The sequence below is a fragment of the Macaca fascicularis genome, chromosome 19, assembly GCF_037993035.2.
Source record: "Macaca fascicularis isolate 582-1 chromosome 19, T2T-MFA8v1.1".
NCBI lineage: Eukaryota > Metazoa > Chordata > Mammalia > Primates > Cercopithecidae > Macaca > Macaca fascicularis.
The window spans coordinates 53,189,004-53,204,990 of NC_088393.1; the positions used below are offsets into that span (position 1 = coordinate 53,189,004).

Consider the following 15,987-nt stretch of genomic DNA (forward strand, 5'->3'; position numbering starts at 1 on the left):
CATCCTCCTACACAGAACTGAGCTGCTCCAAGAATGAGAAGGAGCTTGAGGAGCTGCTTCTGGAAGCCAGTCAGGAATCCGGGCAGGAGACACTGTGACACTTTAGGTGAGGCTAGGCCCGGGGCCCAGGGCACTGGGGAGGAGCTGAGAGAGTCCCCAGCTCTGACAGTCTTTCCCGCAATCTCTCCTCCCCAAGTTCCCTTTTTCCGGTCGGTCTGCGATGAGCTGAGGCCAGAGCCATGAGAATCTGCTCACCTTCCCCCCAGCCTTCCTGAGGCCCAGGATGCCAGGGGTGGGGGCCATTCTGGGACCCCCTCCCCCCACAGCAACACTACAAGGGGTGCAGGAGCTACAGGGAGCGGCCCTCCCCGTGCGACTCAGGCACTTCTGTTTATGAGCCCACCACTGGAAGACTCGGGGTGAATGGGAGGAGGGGGAGCAGGAGGAGTTCTTCAAGGACATCAGGCGCCTGTTCTGGAGGGGCCAGGCTTGCCCTGCAGAGGGCAGGGGTCCTGGGTGGTGGTGGGATGGTCCCCTGTGGCCCTGGGCACAGGGCCGAGCAGGCAGCCTGGTGCCGGAGGAGCGGTGCGTGCTGGTGGTGGTTGACACGCGCAGAACAGCCCCAGGCAGTGCAGGCCGGGCAGGGTGGGGGGATGGGAGCAGAGGATCAGAGCTTGCTTTCTCAAGTGCAATAAATCTATCAGGGAGCTGGGGCAGGAGCAGCCGGCACTCCGGGACCCTGCTGTCCAGGCCACTGGAGGCTGCGCCCTGAGAGGCACTACAACCCGTTGGGGGCGGGTGGCATGGGTGTGGGAGTGGGTGAGGGTGGGCAGAGGGCTGGGGCTACTCCTGTCGGTGCAACTCTGTTCACACCTTTTCTAATAAACTGGGGCTGGGTTCACTTTGCCGGATGTCTGCTTCATGCGGATACTAGGGGTGGTTGCTGGCGGGGGGGAGCTGGGTGCAGGCCATCACAGCTCCTGGTTACAGAGTGTCTGCCAGGGCTCAGGAGGCTGGCCAGGCATTACTGCATCTTCCCCCATAGTCCCGTCTTCTCTGTGTCCATGCTCCGGGGTGTCATACAGCCGCCGCCCAGCCAGGCCAGTTTATACCCATCCTTTCTGCGGGGAGAGACGGGCCCCAGATACCTCCTGGCTTCAGGTCTAGGGTCTCAGGATGCTAGATACGGAGTGGCTCTGCCCAGTTGCCCGTCGCTCAACGGGAGCAGATCCCAGCCTGTCCCCGGCAGCCCTGGGTGTCGTGCTGGTGGGAGTGTGCCCGGGGCCCAGCCAGCGCCGCAGGAGGCTGTTAACAGGGTGGCTTGTTCCCCTTTGCCAGCAGGGGCCATGGTGGGCTGTTGCCCGTTTCCGAGAGGTCTGTTTTTCCCTTTAGGAAATGAGGGAGCAGGCCAGGCGTGGTGGCCCATACCTGTAATCCCAACACTTTGGGAGGCCGAGGTGGGAGGATCACTTGAACCCAGGAATTTGACACCAACCTGGGCAACATGGTGAAACCCCATCTCCATAGAAAATACAGAAATTAGCTGGGTGTGGTGGCGCATGCCTGTAGTCCCAGCCACTCAGGAAGCTGAGTCGGGAGGATCTCTTGAACCCAGGAGGTTGAGGCTGCAGTGAGGTGTGATTGCACTGCTGCATTTCAGCCTTAGCAACAGAGTAAGATCCTGTCTCAAAAAAAAAAAAATTAGAAAACAAGCATTTCTGGGCCACCCATCCCCTTTCTCGTGTGGGAGGCTGACATGGATGGAGGTGGTGTGGTGACATCACAAGAACCACAGTCGCTGGCTGGAGTCCTGGTGTCACTCAGCTCCTGCACACACCAAGGAGTCCCCTGCCCGCAGCCACCCTGGCCTCTGTGAGGAGCACCTTAGGAACCCACTGCTGGCTTGCTGTTTGGTCCCTTGCAGCTGTAAGTGTCGTCACTGCTCCCCAGGTCAGCCACGGCTAGGACTTGGGCGAAGGACTTAGGGAAGCTACACAGAACGGCCGCCAGCAGCCCGCAGCACCCTTCCCATCCCTGCACAGCCAGCCTGTCCCCAGCTCTGCTAATGTGCAGTGTGGCCATGGGTGAAGGGAAGAAGGGGCCCCTCCTGGCCATCGTGGATCCAGCCCGTCTAGGTGAGGCCAGAGCGTGTGAGGCTTTTGCTTCAAGGTACTGAAACCGTCCTTCGCCTGGTTCGGGTCAGCACAGTGCCCCAAAGATCTTCAGAGGCTCTTGGTCAGTATTAGCTGTTGCTCATGGTCTCAGCCTCTGTGGAGGCAGCTGTGTTGGGGTCTCTTGGCCGTCTGCCTCCCCACCCCAGGTGGGGTCAGCTAGGAGAGGGACAGGGATCCTCTTCCCAGCCTGTCCCTTGATTTGCTTTCATTAAAATTGAGCTTGGAGTGAGGAACTGGGCCTTTCCCGGGGCTTGAATTGTGTCTCCCACAAAAAAAAGATGTTTAAAGTCCTTACCTCCAGTACCCTAGAATGTGAGCTCACTTAGAAACAGGGTTTTTACAAAGGTACTCAAGTTAAAATGAGGACATTCGCGTGGGCCCTACTCCAGTCTGATTGGTGTCCTTATTAAAAGGGGCATTTGGGCACAGGGAGACCGCCACGTGAAGACAGAGGATGGGGTGATGCCTTTGCAAGCCAGGGAGTGTGGAGATGGCCAGCAATGCGCCAGGAGCAGGGAGCAGGCACAGAGGGCCCCCCTTCATCTGGAACTTGTCGCCTCCAGAAGCGGGAGACGATACATTTGTCCTTCAAAGGCACGTGGTCTGTCGGACTGCGTTAGAGCAGCTCTAGAAACCGCAGCCGTATCTTGACACCCCAGCCTGGTGCGCTCCTGATTTTCTGAGGGCTCCCAGATGGAGGACTGGAAGCTGAGAGGATCCTCCCTGCCGTCTTGTCTTCCCCTTCCCTTCAGCCACCCGTGTTGCCCGAGCTTGTCACATTTTGCTAGCCTTTGCTGAAGATGTAGGGGGTCTGTTTCATTCAAGATCTCAGTGTCCTAACACAGGAGATGCTTATCGTTACACGTGGATGTTCAGAGTAGCAGGCAGCCCTTCACCAAGTTATTCCTGGATCCAGGCCCCTTTGAAGCTCTTAGAGCTCTGTTGCTCCCCAGGGCCTCACAGGTCTCAGATCAAGTGGGCAGATGGGGGAAGGGAGTGGAGAAGGGAAACCTGCTCCCTAACTCATTGCTGGGAAAGGCGCACACATCAGCCGTGCTCCCGTTTTGTTGGTGACACCCGGTCCCGTGGCTTTACACAGGTGCAAGTTCTCAGAGCAGCTCCACGTGAAGATACAGTGGCCAACAGTTTGGCCACAGCTTGGTACCACGTAACAGAGGCTACAGCTTTTTTTTTTTTTTTTTTTTCAATCGGAGTCTCACTTTGCCACCTAGGCTGGAGTGCAGTGGCACCATCTCGGCTCACTCCAGCCACCGCCTCCCGGGTTCAAGTGATCCTCCCACCTCAGCCTCCTGAGTAGCTGGGATTACAGGTGTGCATCACCATGCCCAGCTACATTTTCTTTGTATTTTTATTAGAGACAGGGTTTCACCATGTTGGCCAGGCTGATGCAGCTTCTTACTGAGGCATGGGGGGCTTCAGTCCTGCCCCCACCTCCAGCCAAGTCTACATGTTAGCATCTCTCACAGCACCCCACTCCTGGTAACAGTGAAAATTTATTTTCAGCCTGGATTCCAGGTGGTAAGAAACAAAACCAACTGAAACTGGCTTAGAGGAGGCTAAAGGGATATACTGACCCCAACCACACATCTACAGAAACAGACTTAACGGTGTCACAGGCCCCATGCCTCTCCCTCGGAGGCCAACTCTCCCTGACAGCTAGGAAACAGCTCCCAGGAGGTCCAGGTGTATCACCAGCTTAGCCAGGCCAGGAATGGGAAACTGCACCTCTGCCTGCTCAACTCAAGGGAAGATCCTGGAGGGCCACCACTGACCCGCATGCACCTGTGACAATTGCTGTGGCCAGAGGATTCTGGTGCTGCAGCCAGACCTGGATGCCATGCCCAGCCTTGGAGCTAAAGAACTGTGAGGTCAGTGACCCCAGTCCCATGGCCTGAGGGTGTGTGCCTTTGCAGAGCTCTCAGGTTCCTCGGGGACTGTCCCCTCTGCCAGCCTCAGGGCCCTGGCTCAGAAGCCACACCCTCAGCCTCATCCCAGGGTGTGTTCAGTGTTGGCCCTTAGAGTCCCTGCCAGCACACACTTGGAACTGGGTCAGGCACCCCAGGGCCTGAGCGTGTGGCTGAACATTTGACCAATGAGGAATCAGGAACTGCCCAGAGGAGTGACACCCACCCCAGCCCAGGGCACTGTCCAGAGGAAAGGTGGGGAGCCCTAGTGTAACCCCCCTGGCTGGCTGTGGCTTGGGTCCTGTATGTCCCCATCTCTGCCCAACTTCCCTGTCCTCATCAAAGGGCTGATGCAGTGGCTTCAGTGTCAGTGACTAACCAGTGGTCCTTAGGTGGCCCTGGAGTGACTCGTAAGGCAGGTACCCTGTGGACAGTTATTTGAGGGAGGTTAGTGCCACCCACCCCAACTGGCTGAGGTGCCAGCGAGGTCTAATTAACCCATTACATTGAGAATGAGAGCCACCCTAGGGGTGGAGCAGCCTGCTGAGGTCACCGAGGTCACCCTCGGAAATGCCAGCTCCTGCCCTACTCACAGAGGGGCAGGCTAGGGCATGGGGACAAGGACTGGGATTCCCTGAGGCCTGGGCGCTCCATGTTGCCTGAGTCAACCCCGCCCATCCACCTGTCATCTCCCAGCTCTGCAGCCTCGTCCACCGCCCCCGCAGCCTCTCCTGCCACGGAGATGCCAGATGAGAAGGCCAGCATGGCGCAGAGGAGGAAGTGGGCTTGACAGGATGGGGCAGGCCCTGTGGCAGGACGGGGCAGGCCTGGTCCCTGGTCGAATCAGGATGCAGAGAGCAACTCGGGGCTCTCAACACCTCCATTTATTGCACGTACATCCTGAGTTCCTCATTGGTCCTTATGTGCCTGCTCTCATGCTGCCACCGGCTCGCCGCCCCACTCCTGGAGGCTCTGTCCACGGCTCTGGCTTAGATTCACCTGGGGGTGTGGCCCTCACAGGGCTCATTGGGACCCTGGGTTCAGTCCAGCCGCCTATTCCCCCATCTGGGCAGATAGAGGAACTCTTGCCTCCTGCTGCCCGCCAAGTCCTCCATTCAAGGCCCACCTGGGCTGGATTGCCCTGGACGGAAGAGCGCGCAGGCCACCGGCCATAGCTTGCCCCTGTGGGTCAAGTCCCCAGCGTGGTGGCCTTCGCTAGCTTGCCCTGCGGCACGGCCCGACGGAGGCGCCCTGGAGGTGCTGTTGGTCCGGTGGGCAGCGTGGGGGGCATCGCGGGCAGGGGACTTGGGCGGGCTGGGCGGCTTGAGCGCGCTGACGGCTCGGATGAGACCCATGCGCCGGCGGATTGAGTGGTCCAGGTTGACCGTGCAGCGCAGCAGGCTCTGCGCCTCGGCCACGGTGAAGGGGAAGTCGACGCCCAGGAAGCGCTCGAAGAGCTCAGGGTCGCCGTCCAGGTCGAGTACGTTCTGCAACGCCTTGGTCATAGTGTGCAGCTCGCGGCTGTTGTCGCGGAACACGTCCCAGAGGCGCGCGCGGCCCTCAGGCGCGCCCCCAGTCTGCTGCCGGTCCTCCAGGCACTGCAGCGCCCAGCTCAGGCGGCACGGCCACTGGTTGGCGAGCACCACCCACGCCACCGCCTGGCGCGGCGTGGGGCCCCCGAAGTCCCCCTGCTGCTGCTGCTGCAGCAGGCGCACGGTGATGGGCACAGTGTTGACGATGCGCCGCATGGACACCACGTTGTCGGGCACGTACTCGTAGAGGCAGTCGCGCTCGTCGTGAAGGCAAAAGAGAGCCTCCTGGATGCGCCGCGCAGCCTCGGCGTCGATGCGGCTCTGCCCGCGCTCCGCCCCCGCCTGCGTCTGCGTCTGCACCGCCAGCAGCTGCGCGCTCTCGCCACTGGCGTCCCCGGGCAGCCACGGCTTGCGCGTGATCTCGCGGTACAACAGGTCGTCGCGGCTCTGCACCGCATCGTGCAGGAACTGCAGCTTGGTGCGGCGGCCCATGATGGGCACAGAGAAGGGCAGCGTGACCGTGCGGTTGAGGAAGAGGTAGCCGTTGTCGGCCGTGCCCTTCATGTTGCCTGCGCTCTCCAGGCACGCGGCCAGGATGCTGGGGTCCACGACCAGGATGAAGATGAAGGGCGCGTGGCTGTCGGACAGCAGCGTGTTGATGGCGTTGAGCAGGCCCACCACACGGTCCGGGTAGCACGTGTCCAGCCCGGTGACCTCCAGCACCACGCGCAGCCGGCGCCGCTGGTAGACCTCCAGGAAGCACAGGAAGTCGGTGAGCAGCTCCACCTCCTTCTTCACCTCGCACATGAAGCCCAGCTGGCTGCCGAACTTTTCGCGCGACACCAGCCGCTCGATCTTCTTGCGCTGGCTTACGAACAGGTGCTTGCCCACCGAGTACACGGCCATGAGCAGCCCCGAGCCCGACAGTGTGGTGGCCGCGCCGCCGAACGCCTTGAGCAGGCTGCCGTTCGGGCTGCCGTGGCCCAGTGCGTGGCCGCCCAGCGACAGGTAGAGCAGCCCCACGCCCAGGCCCAGCGCCGCCAGCAGCCCCAGCAGCCCCAGGCACACGCGGCGCCGGCAGTGCCACTCGCTCTGGCAGCAGTCCTGCCTGGTGGCCGGCTTGTTGCCCAGCACCGAGTACACGCTGAAGGGCAGCGCGCCGTAGTGGTGGCGGATGCCCTCGCACAACGTGGTCACCAGGCCGGCCCACAGCTTGTCGGTGCCCTCATACTGCCAGGCGCTAAAGCGGATGAAAAGAAACTGCACGTTCCTGCGCCGCAGGTGCACCTCGGTGATGATGGGCTGCAGGAACACCAGGTACCACAGCAGCTGCGGGACGCCCCAGCCGCTGACGGCGCGCGGCCGCCACTGCACGTGCTGCAGCTCCTCCCTCTCACGCTGCGCCGCCTCCTGCTGCATCAGCGCTGCGGGAAGGGAGCCCGGGAGCCGCGTGAGCCGCACACCCGCCGGGGTGGGCGGGGTCTAGTACGGGCCGGGCGGAGCGCGCCTGGAGAGGCGAGGGGCGCCCAGCAGAGGCGAGGGACTGGAAGGGAGCCGCGGCCTCTCCTTAAAGAGTTGGAAGCCGGTGCACAAGCGGGGGAGTGGAGAGGCCTGGAGCCGGGCTTGGACCGGAAGCGGTCTGTAGGCCAGGCTGGGGGTCGGGATGGTTAGAGGTAGAGCCGGCAGAGGAGAGATGATGGGAGGGGGCAAAAAGAGACACGAGGAAGAGCCTGGGCTGGGTAAGGGGCTGGAGGCGGGTCGAGGTGTGGAGGGCACTGGGAAGGTTCTGAGAGTGGACCAGGGGAGAAGTGGTCGGTGTAAGGGATGAATGAATGAGATGCTGAGGACGAGCTATGCTAGGCAGCAGGATACAGCCTTGGTCTTATCTTCCAGACTTACTGCTCCTCCTGCAGGAAGCCCTCCCTGATCCCAGGCTGGGTTGAAGGCCCTCAGCCATTCCCACTCTGGGTCATCACTATCTGAAAACAAGTCTCTCTCCCTGCTGGACTGTGAGCAAGAAGGGCAGGGTCCTGCCTGTCTTGGTCACCACTGTGTCCCCTGGGCACCAGAAGGTGCTTGCGGAATGCCTGAACAATGGATCATGAGAAATCTGAGGTCACGGAGTGAATGAGCAGGAATGTCTATGGCCCCCAGCAGGAGTAGGGACTCTCTGTTCCTTATATCCCCATCTTTTCTCTTCCCGGGACCCTGTGACAACATGGGGCAGGACAGTGAGTGCTCAGTGGACAGTCAGTACAGGAACGAAAGGCTGTTGGGCCTGCACCAGGGCTGGGCACAAGGAGGAGGAACATCAGTCCCAGCCCCTCTCGCCGCACATGGGGCTGAGGTCTGAGCTCCAGCAGGGCTTGATCCACATCAAAGCTGCTGGGGAGGCCGGGCACGGTGACTCATGCCTGTGATCTCAGCACTTTTTGGGAGGCTGAGGTGGGCAGATCACATGAGGTCAGGAGTTCAAGACCAGCATGGCCAATACAGTGAAACCCCATCACTACTAAAAATATAAAAATTAGCCAGGCTTGGTGGCGGACACCTGTAGTCCCAGCTACTCGGGAGGCTGAGGCAGGAGAATCGCTTGAACCCGGGAGGTGGAGGCTGCACTGAGCCAAGATTATACCACTGCACTCCAGCCTGGGCGACAGAGTGAGACGTGTAATCCCAGCACTTTGGGAGGCTGAGATGGGTAGATCACGAGGCCAAGAGATCGAGACCATCTGGCCAACATGGTAAAACCCTGTCTCTACTAAAAATACAAAAAATTAGCCGGGCGTGGTGGTGTGTGCCTGTAATCCCAGCTACTTGAGAGGCTGAGGCAGGAAAGTCGCTTGAACCCGGGAGGTGGAGGTTGTGGTGAGCCAAGATCGCACCATTGTACTCCAGCCTGGCGACAGAGCAAGATTCTGTCAAAAAAAAAAAAAAAAAAAAATAGCTGCTGGGGAACCTGGCAGGTTCCGTTCATGTCTTCAATTATCATCTATATGTCAGGTGCCTTGTGACCACCAAGCCCTAAGAGGTGGGTCTGGGTAGCACAGAGGCCAGTAGGGGCTTGGCAGGAGCCTGCAGCCTCAATAAAGAGCCTGGGCTTTCTGCCTTGGGTACTGGGGAGCATGGAAGGCACAAGCACGGGAAGGACAGGGCCAGATCTGTCCTTCAGAGAGTCCTTGGAGTGGATCTGGTGGCGGAAGCAGGGAAGGGTACAACTTTGGGGCAGCCAGGAGGCCAGAGAAGCAAGAGCTCAGGGTAGAGGTGTGGGCTTGCGGGGGGCCTGGACTGGGGCAGGCTGACTGCAGGAGGTGGGGGATCTGGGGGAAGCCTGGAGCTGGGCGGGGACCAGAGGCCCTGTTTCTCATCCTCCCTGAAACACACACACACACAGCTCCTCACCCGTGATCTTGTCCAGCATCATGTGCAGGCGGCAGCCGAAAGGGGCGTAGAAACCCACAGTCACAGGGACCGGCACATGGCAGAGTGTCTTGGCCAGGCAGCTGCAGTAGACGTCATCCTCTGTCAGGATGTCTGGTGGTTGGGGGTGGGGACACTGAGTCAGGGCCGCTGGCCAGGCACCACCCTCCTCCCATCTGCCCTCCATGGCCCCCACTGTCAGCCCCTCCCTGGCACCCTGTGCCAAGGGGACTCAGGTCAAACCCTACAGTGGAGGTTTCCATGGCCATCAGTGGCCCCCACCTCCAGGGCGAGCTGTGCCCCTTTGGGTCCCACCAGGCTGAGGCTGGGAGGCTGGAATCCCCCCAGCCACACACCAGAGGCTGAGGCTGCGGGAAGTAAGCTTTTCTGGCCCCAGGTCACCAGGCTTGCTTGGTCACTAAGCCTGTGATTCCCCCAGGAAAATCCCAAAGGCCTTTCTTTGGGATACGAGGCCCTCGGATGCTGAGACACCACTTTCCACCATCAGCAGCACTCCAGGCCACTCCTGCCTGTTCTGCTGGGCCGGCCAGAGCATGGAGAGGCCCTGGACCGCAGGCTCCTCCCACCTTCCTGTCCATCATGCCAGCAAGTCACTAATCCCACCTGAGCCCAGGCTTCAGGGAGAGATGACCAGACTGGAGCTCCAGTCCCGGCCCCACCGCTTTTCTCTGCAGACCCCAGGGAGAGCCACCTCTGAGAGGCTCAGTTCCCTCTGAAGAGTGGGGCAGCAGAGACACTGGGGAGCAGGAATGCCAAAGGGACTGGCCAGCGCTGGGCCCTTGGTCAATGTCATGGTCTCCAGTGGCCATTTATGGCCCTGGCCACCAGGCACTGGCACTACAGCATCCACTCTGCAGAGGACACCCTGTCCCCAACTGAGGGTTGCTTCTCAGACCTGGAAATGGGGTATCAAAAAGGCAGGGTTCAGTCTTGCGGGGGCACGTGGGGCCAGCCTTGTGATGCACAGTGCGGGTAACACAGCCACTTTCAGAGAGGCCTGATGGGCTGCAGGAAATGGGCCACGCCTAGCGGCAAAGCCAGGTGGCCAGGAAGCAGGCTCAGGAGTAGGTCTACTGAGGTGTGGGCCAGGTGGGTCTAATTCCAGCTCTGCCAGATCACTGGGTGGCTCCACCTCATCCACCCTCTATTTCCCTGTGTGTGAAATAGACATCATAGCCCCGAGGCTCTGGTGACAGGGCTGTGCCCGACCTAGAGTCCTGCTGAGTCCCTGTTGCTCTACTTTCAATCCAGACCTAGAAACCCAGCCGTGTCCCCACCTCTGCTGCTACCGCCCTGGCCAGGCTGCCAGCACCTCTCGCCTGGATTCTTGCAATCTCCTGCTCCCTGGGCCACCTGCTTCCGTCCTCCTCCCACAGCCCATTCTCCTGGAGATCCTGTCAGCTCATGTCCATCCTCGGCTCCAAAGCCTCCTGTGGCTCCTGCCTCCTTTAGGGCAAAAGCCGACGTGCTGGCTTCTTGCTGGCCCGGGAACACACCTCCCCAGGGCCTCTGCTCTAACACTGCCTTAATGAGGCCCAGCCTGACGACCCTATTTAATCTGGAAACCCTGACATCCCCCATCTCCCCTCCCTGCTTTATTTTTCCCTAGTGTGGTTGTTACTGAGTGGCATACTTTTAGAGGCAAGGTCTTGCTCTGTCACCCAGGCTGGAAGTGCAGTGGCACAATTATAGGTCATTGCGCCTCGAACTCTGGGGCTCAAGGGATCCTGCTGCTTCAGCCTCCCTCCCATATGGCTGGGACCACAAGCGTGCACCACCATGCTGGGCTAATTTTTATTTTACCTTTTGTAGATACAGGGCCTAACTACGCTGCCCAGGCTGGTCTGAACTCCTGGCCTCAAGCGATCCTCCTGCCTCAGCCTTCCAAACTACTGGGATTACAGGCATGAGCCAGTGCGCCCAGCCACACTTGTTTTTTTTTGTTTTTTTTTTTTTTTTTTGAGACAGTCTCACTCTGTTGCCCAGGCTGGAGTGCAGTGGTGTGATCTCGGCTCATTGCAACCTCCACCTCCCAGGTTCAAATGATTCTTATGCCTCAGCCTCCTGAGTAACTGGGATTATAGGTGCTGGCCACCATGCCTGGCTAATTTTTGTACTTTTAGTAGAGATGGGGTTGCACCATGTTGGCCAGGCTGGTCTCAAACCCCTGACCTCAAGTGATCCACCAGCTTCGGCCTCCCAAAGTGCTGGGATTACAGGCGTGGGCCACTGCACCCAGCCTCCCAGCCACACTTTTAAATTTCCTTGTTTCCTGTACCTGCCCCTGGCTGCAATACATGACGACAGAGATGTCTGTTGATCCTGCTCCCCACTGTGCCCCCAGAACAGGGCCTGGCACGCTCATGGAGTGAATGAAGGAGGGAGGGAGCAAGCAAGTGGGTCCTCCCATTGCTGACCTTTGCTCTCCGTTCCCCAGGCCACTCCCTAGCTCTGTCTCCCCCATGCCAGAGCCGGCCAACAACTCAGGGCTCACCCTCCCTGCCCCATGTACCCTGTAGCTTGCTGGGCCAGAGGAAGGGGCTGAGAAGAGACCAGAGAACAGCCAGGGTGTTGGCAGAGGGAAAGGGGGAAGGAGAGGGAGGACTTCACTGCCTGGCCCAGGATGGCGGCACCGGGGCAGGCCTGGCCTGGAAGCCTTGGACCCCAACAGGCAAAGCAGAGGCAGCCAGCCTGAGCCCCGGTGCCAGGGACGCACCCCTCCTGGATAGGGACCAGGGTGTGGATGAAGAGGTCAGGCGCAAGATGCTAGGCAGGGAGCAAGGGGAGCAGGCGGGAAGTGAGGCGGCAGGAGCGGGGACAGAGCCCCCGAGAAGGCCAGGGTGAGCACCGGGGCTGTAGGTGAAGGAGCCACAGGCCGCTGGGGCGGGCAGAGGCCGGGCATCAGTGGGCTCGCTGGGCTCCAGGAAGATGCCAGCCGCGGAGGATAGGGCTGGGCCACTGCTGGCCATGGCCGGTGCCGTGGTGGGTAAGGGGGGCGCCTGAAGGGCGCCGGCTGGTTCCCTGGGGACGGTGGAGGTTGCAGGCAGCCCCTTCTGGGCTTCGTGAATGGGGCAGAGCCGCTGCCGAAGGGGGCTGGGAGGTGGGGGCTGGGGCTGGGGCTGCCGCTGCTGTTGCAGGACGGAGGCCGGGAGGCCCCGGCGCCAGCCACTGCCACCCACTCGGTGGCTGTGGTAGGCCAGCTGCCAGTGTGACTGGGGGGAAGGTCGACAGGGCCCGTGGGCTCGGAGGGCTGCTGAGTCCTGGCGCCACTGATGACAGCATCCTGGAAGGAAGGAAGTGGGGGTGACTGGGCCTGTGTCCCCAACCTCCGGGGGCACCGGCACAAGCCAGATCAAGTCTTCAGGTAGAACCTGGGGGCCGGAGTGTTCTTGGGAGCCCCAGAAACCCCTCAAAAAGTCAGATCGTATGCGGGGGAGGTATGGGCAGGGGAGGGACCCAGGGTCTGTGCTGTCCCACAGCGGGGGAGCGGGGAAGGCGCAGGGCCTGGACTTCAGCTGGGGGCAGAGAGAGGACGCCTGAGGCTGGGGCTTCAGTGGAGGCTGGTGCCGGCCACAGCAGATTCCTGGATTCCTGGGGGGTGCCCTGAGTGCAGGGGTCAGGGAAACTGAGGATCCATTGGGAGCTGGCCCTGGCTGGCCCAGGGAGGCCGGAGTGATGGGTGGTTGTGTGGAGAGGGGTAGGCCAGGGATTTGGATGGGGGGTGGACCTTGTCCCCAGCTCGGGCCAGGGTGGCAGGAAGGGTGGTGACCTGGGAAGCTCCGGCCCTCACCCTGGCCCTGAGGAGGCTGAATCAGCCCCCATGGGAGGGCACTGCCCTCTGCCCCCACTAAACAAGAGCCCCGTGGTCGCCACCAGAAACTGGGCCCAGCCTCATTCAGACATGTTCACTGTGTGGGGCTCCCTCTCCTACCCCTTACTCCCAGCACACTGTTCCCCTCCAGGCTGGGGGCCGTCCACACAGGCCTGGGGGTTTGGAGAGGGGAAAGGGCAGGCCAGGTGGCCCCGGCTTCCATCTCCAGCCCAGGCTCCTATCTTCAGGCCCCCCGGCCCTGTGGTCCTAGTCCTGGGTCCTGGCCCTGCTGCTATGCAGATGCCTCTTGGGGGAGTGCAGGTGACTTTTCTCTCCTGAGGACGCGGCTCCCCTTCTGTTCCTTCATTCACTCTGGCTCCCCCACAGGCCTCTGCTGGCCATCACCCACCCCCAAACTGAACCCGTACCTTTTTGGTGCCCCAACTCTGGGTCCCAGAAGTAGTGCCCGTTGGGGCTCTGGGCGTCCTTGGCAAAGTGGACTTTGTAATGCTTGTGCATGGCAGCCGGGCAGCCGGGCAGCTGGGTACCTCTTCCTGGGGCAGGAGGGGGCGCACAGGCTCAGCGTAGCCTCTGGGTCATGAACAGCACAGAGCTAAGGTCAGGGGCCGGGCCCTGCCCTGCCCAAGAGCTCGGACAGGGGAGAGGCCAAGTCCCATATGCTGGGTTCCTAAGTCACTTGGGAGGAGGGGGCAGAGGTGGCCTTCAGGGTACAGTGAGGGGCAGGATGAAGAGGGATGGCCAGAGGAGGGAACGGAGAACTGCTGGGGGTGGCTAGGGGCTAATTTGAGGTTGCGTGTCGGGAAGCCTCTGGTAGTTTCTAAGAGGCTAGGACATTGGGGAGTGCTGAGCAGATGTGGGCTGGGGAAATAGGGGGTCCGGTGTGGTGGCTGAGTGACAAAAGCGGTCATTAAGGTGTGGGGTGCTGTGGGAGGCTGGCACGCTTTGGAAGGACATGGAGCTAGTGAGCTGAGCTGGGGAGCAGCTGAGAAGCAGGGTGAAAGTCAGAGCTGAGTACCTGTGGGGATTGAATGATACGATGGAGGGGGAATTGTGAGGGAGCAATGAAATCACGGTGGTCCAATTTGGGGAGAGGCTCAGCAAACAAGATGAGTGTACCGCGTTTCAAACGTGAAGAGCCGAAAGCAGGATGGGGAAGGATGCTGTGTAGGGGACAGGGATGGGGAAAGGCTGAGGGGCAGAGGAAACTGGGGTGCTGACGGTTGGGAGCCTGTCCACCACTCCCCACCCCCAGTCCCGGGTCCACTCGTACCTGACGGCGGCCTCACGGCCCCAGCTGCCTGCCCTGCGAACTGCTGCCGCGCCAGCCTGGACTGTCAGCACAGGCCCATCCTGATGGAGGCCCCAGCCCAGCGCCCGCCCGACCGGTTTGCCCGCCTGTCCCCGCCCCTTCCCCAGCGCCTGCCTGTCCCAGTGCTCTCTGCTCTTGAGGACTGGACTCAGTCTTGTGTCCCCGGCCCTGGTAAGGAATGGAGATGCATCCCACAGCGCTGCCTAAGTCTCCTCAAGACAGCCACGGGCCCGGGCACTTCTGCTGGTGGTGGGGGGGGGGTGGACAAGGAGCTGGGATGCCAGCTCTTCCGTGGCCCAGCTATGTGACCTTGGGCAGGTGACTTCACTCTCCGAGCCTCGGCTTCCTCATTGCTGAGTGGGCACCTGCCTCTCATGGTTGCCGCGAGGGAGGCACGGGGTGGGAGTCCCCTCAGTCCAGGGCCTGGCGCGCCTGACTCGGGGCTATGCTGACCCATTCACCTGGTGCTGCTCTAAATGGACGTCCATAGGACGAAGGCAACAGCACACACATCAAGGCTGGCTGCACCCTAGCTCCATCTTCCTCTCCACCACCCAGGGGGCCAGGTGTGATGCCCGCTTCACAGATGAGGACACTGAGGCCCAGAGAAGTGAAGTCCTCTGCCCCAGGGCAACAGAGGCAGAGCAGGGATTTGAAAGCAGACAGTGATTGCTACTCCCAGGCTTGCCAAGGCTCTGTCTCCTGCCTTCGAGGGCCAGCACTCAGTGACTGTCTCCCCACAGATGCCCTCTGAGGGGTGAAGGCTGGGGAGAGGCTGGGCAGGAGACGCCCTGGAGGCCCCTCAGCCCTCTGGGGCCCTGGCTCCCTGTGGCTGCTGGCGTGACGGGGTCAACAGTTGCTTCCCTAACAGACGGGGTGCTCTGATGGGGATGGGGGAGGCAGCCCCAGAACAGTGCCCAGGACAAGATAAAGGGAGCGCACCTGGCCCTGGGTTCTGCCCAGGTAACCAAACACTGCTCCCCACGGCCAGAGCCAGGGCCCTTCCTGCTACCTGGGACCCGCTCTGTCTCCCCCCCGACCCTTCAAGCCGGTTGCTCTGGGAAGGTTCCTCCCTGGCCCATCAGGGAGGCGGGGCTGCCATCTGAGCGTGGGCATGTCTGCAGTGGACCTCCGTGCTAACCCCCCACACCCCTGGCCGGAACATGAAGCGTGGCTCAACGTAAACGAGACATCTCCGCAGGATGAGGTTGCCCCGGGCTGGGAGCATAGCAGCCAGGAGGCTGCTGGACACTAGGGGGAGCAGGTGTTTGGGGAGCGGGCCAGGCAGGGGCAGCACGGCAGAGGCAGACACAGGACAGAGCTACGCTCAGCCAGGTGGGCTGGGAAGAGGTGACCCAGGCAGTGACTGACGGGGTGACTGGACCCCACTCTACAGGGAGTTTCTTTAGCAAGGGACCCCTTTCTCATCCCATTTGGGTCTCAACCCCCAGCCTTGGTTGGCGGCTGTGAGGCTGGGGCACTTACCCACATCAGGCAGCGGATGGCGAAGCCCAGGAGTCCCCAGATGCTACAGATACGAGCAGGGTGGAAGGGGGCAGCGTAAGGGCCACTCTGCCCATGGACGGGCAGCAGGAGTGCGTAGGGGCCACGTGTGTCCATGGGGGTGTCTGGCCTCCCCCTACCCCATGCATCCCCAGCCCTGGCAGCCCCAGCCTGCCCCGGCCTATGCTCCGGGCACTCCCAGCCCTGCTCCCCAGGAAGACGCTCCATTCCGTGCAGATCGCCGGGCAGAGGGCAGCCCCAGACTTGTTGA

At 61.3% G+C, this 15,987-nt stretch overlaps 2 protein-coding genes across 10 annotated transcripts in view; one reads left to right on the forward strand and one right to left on the reverse strand.

The window, feature by feature from the left end:
- PPP1R37 (protein phosphatase 1 regulatory subunit 37) overlaps window positions 1-906 on the forward strand; it is a 54,119-nt gene extending 53,213 nt beyond the window's left edge. For all 5 annotated transcript variants that reach the window (XR_012427696.1, XR_012427695.1, XM_074023872.1 and 2 more), the window contains 2 exons: window positions 16-106; window positions 197-906. Coding sequence is in view for 3 of the 5 variants with exons in the window: in XM_074023872.1 (XP_073879973.1) it covers window positions 16-98 (83 nt within the window). In the remaining 2 variants the exon portion in view is untranslated. The remainder of the gene's footprint in view (window positions 1-15; window positions 107-196) is intronic.
- Window positions 907-3,669: 2,763 nt separating this feature from the next.
- NKPD1 (NTPase KAP family P-loop domain containing 1) lies at window positions 3,670-15,916 on the reverse strand. 5 transcript variants are annotated; one of them, XM_074023865.1, is made up of 6 exons: window positions 15,699-15,916; window positions 13,920-14,064; window positions 13,312-13,474; window positions 11,921-12,355; window positions 9,034-9,165; window positions 3,670-7,055 (listed from the first exon to the last, which is right to left on the reverse strand). In XM_074023865.1, the coding sequence occupies exons 3-6, from the start codon at window positions 13,400-13,402 to the stop codon at window positions 5,215-5,217; spliced, it is 2,499 nt and encodes an 832-aa protein (XP_073879966.1). In that variant the 5' UTR covers window positions 13,403-13,474; window positions 13,920-14,064; window positions 15,699-15,916; the 3' UTR covers window positions 3,670-5,214. The 5 variants fall into 5 exon arrangements, with proteins under 5 accessions (XP_073879966.1, XP_045235200.1, XP_073879967.1 ...); XM_045379265.3 differs by lacking the exon at window positions 13,920-14,064; XM_074023866.1 differs by lacking the exon at window positions 11,921-12,355.
- Between the last annotated feature and the right edge of the window lie 71 nt (window positions 15,917-15,987).

Bases quoted from the DNA above. Each gene is read 5' to 3' on its own strand.
- NKPD1 (XM_045379265.3), bottom strand. From the start codon at position 13,402: ATGCACAAGCATTACAAAGTCCACTTTGCCAAGGACGCCCAGAGCCCC. The intron at 9,166-11,920 runs GTGCTCACCCTG...CCCAACCACCAG, and splicing joins CTCCTTCACCTACAGCCCCG to ACATCCTGACAGAGGATGAC. The intron at 7,056-9,033 runs GTGAGGAGCTGT...CCCTTCCCGCAG, and splicing joins GATGCTGGACAAGATCACGG to CGCTGATGCAGCAGGAGGCG.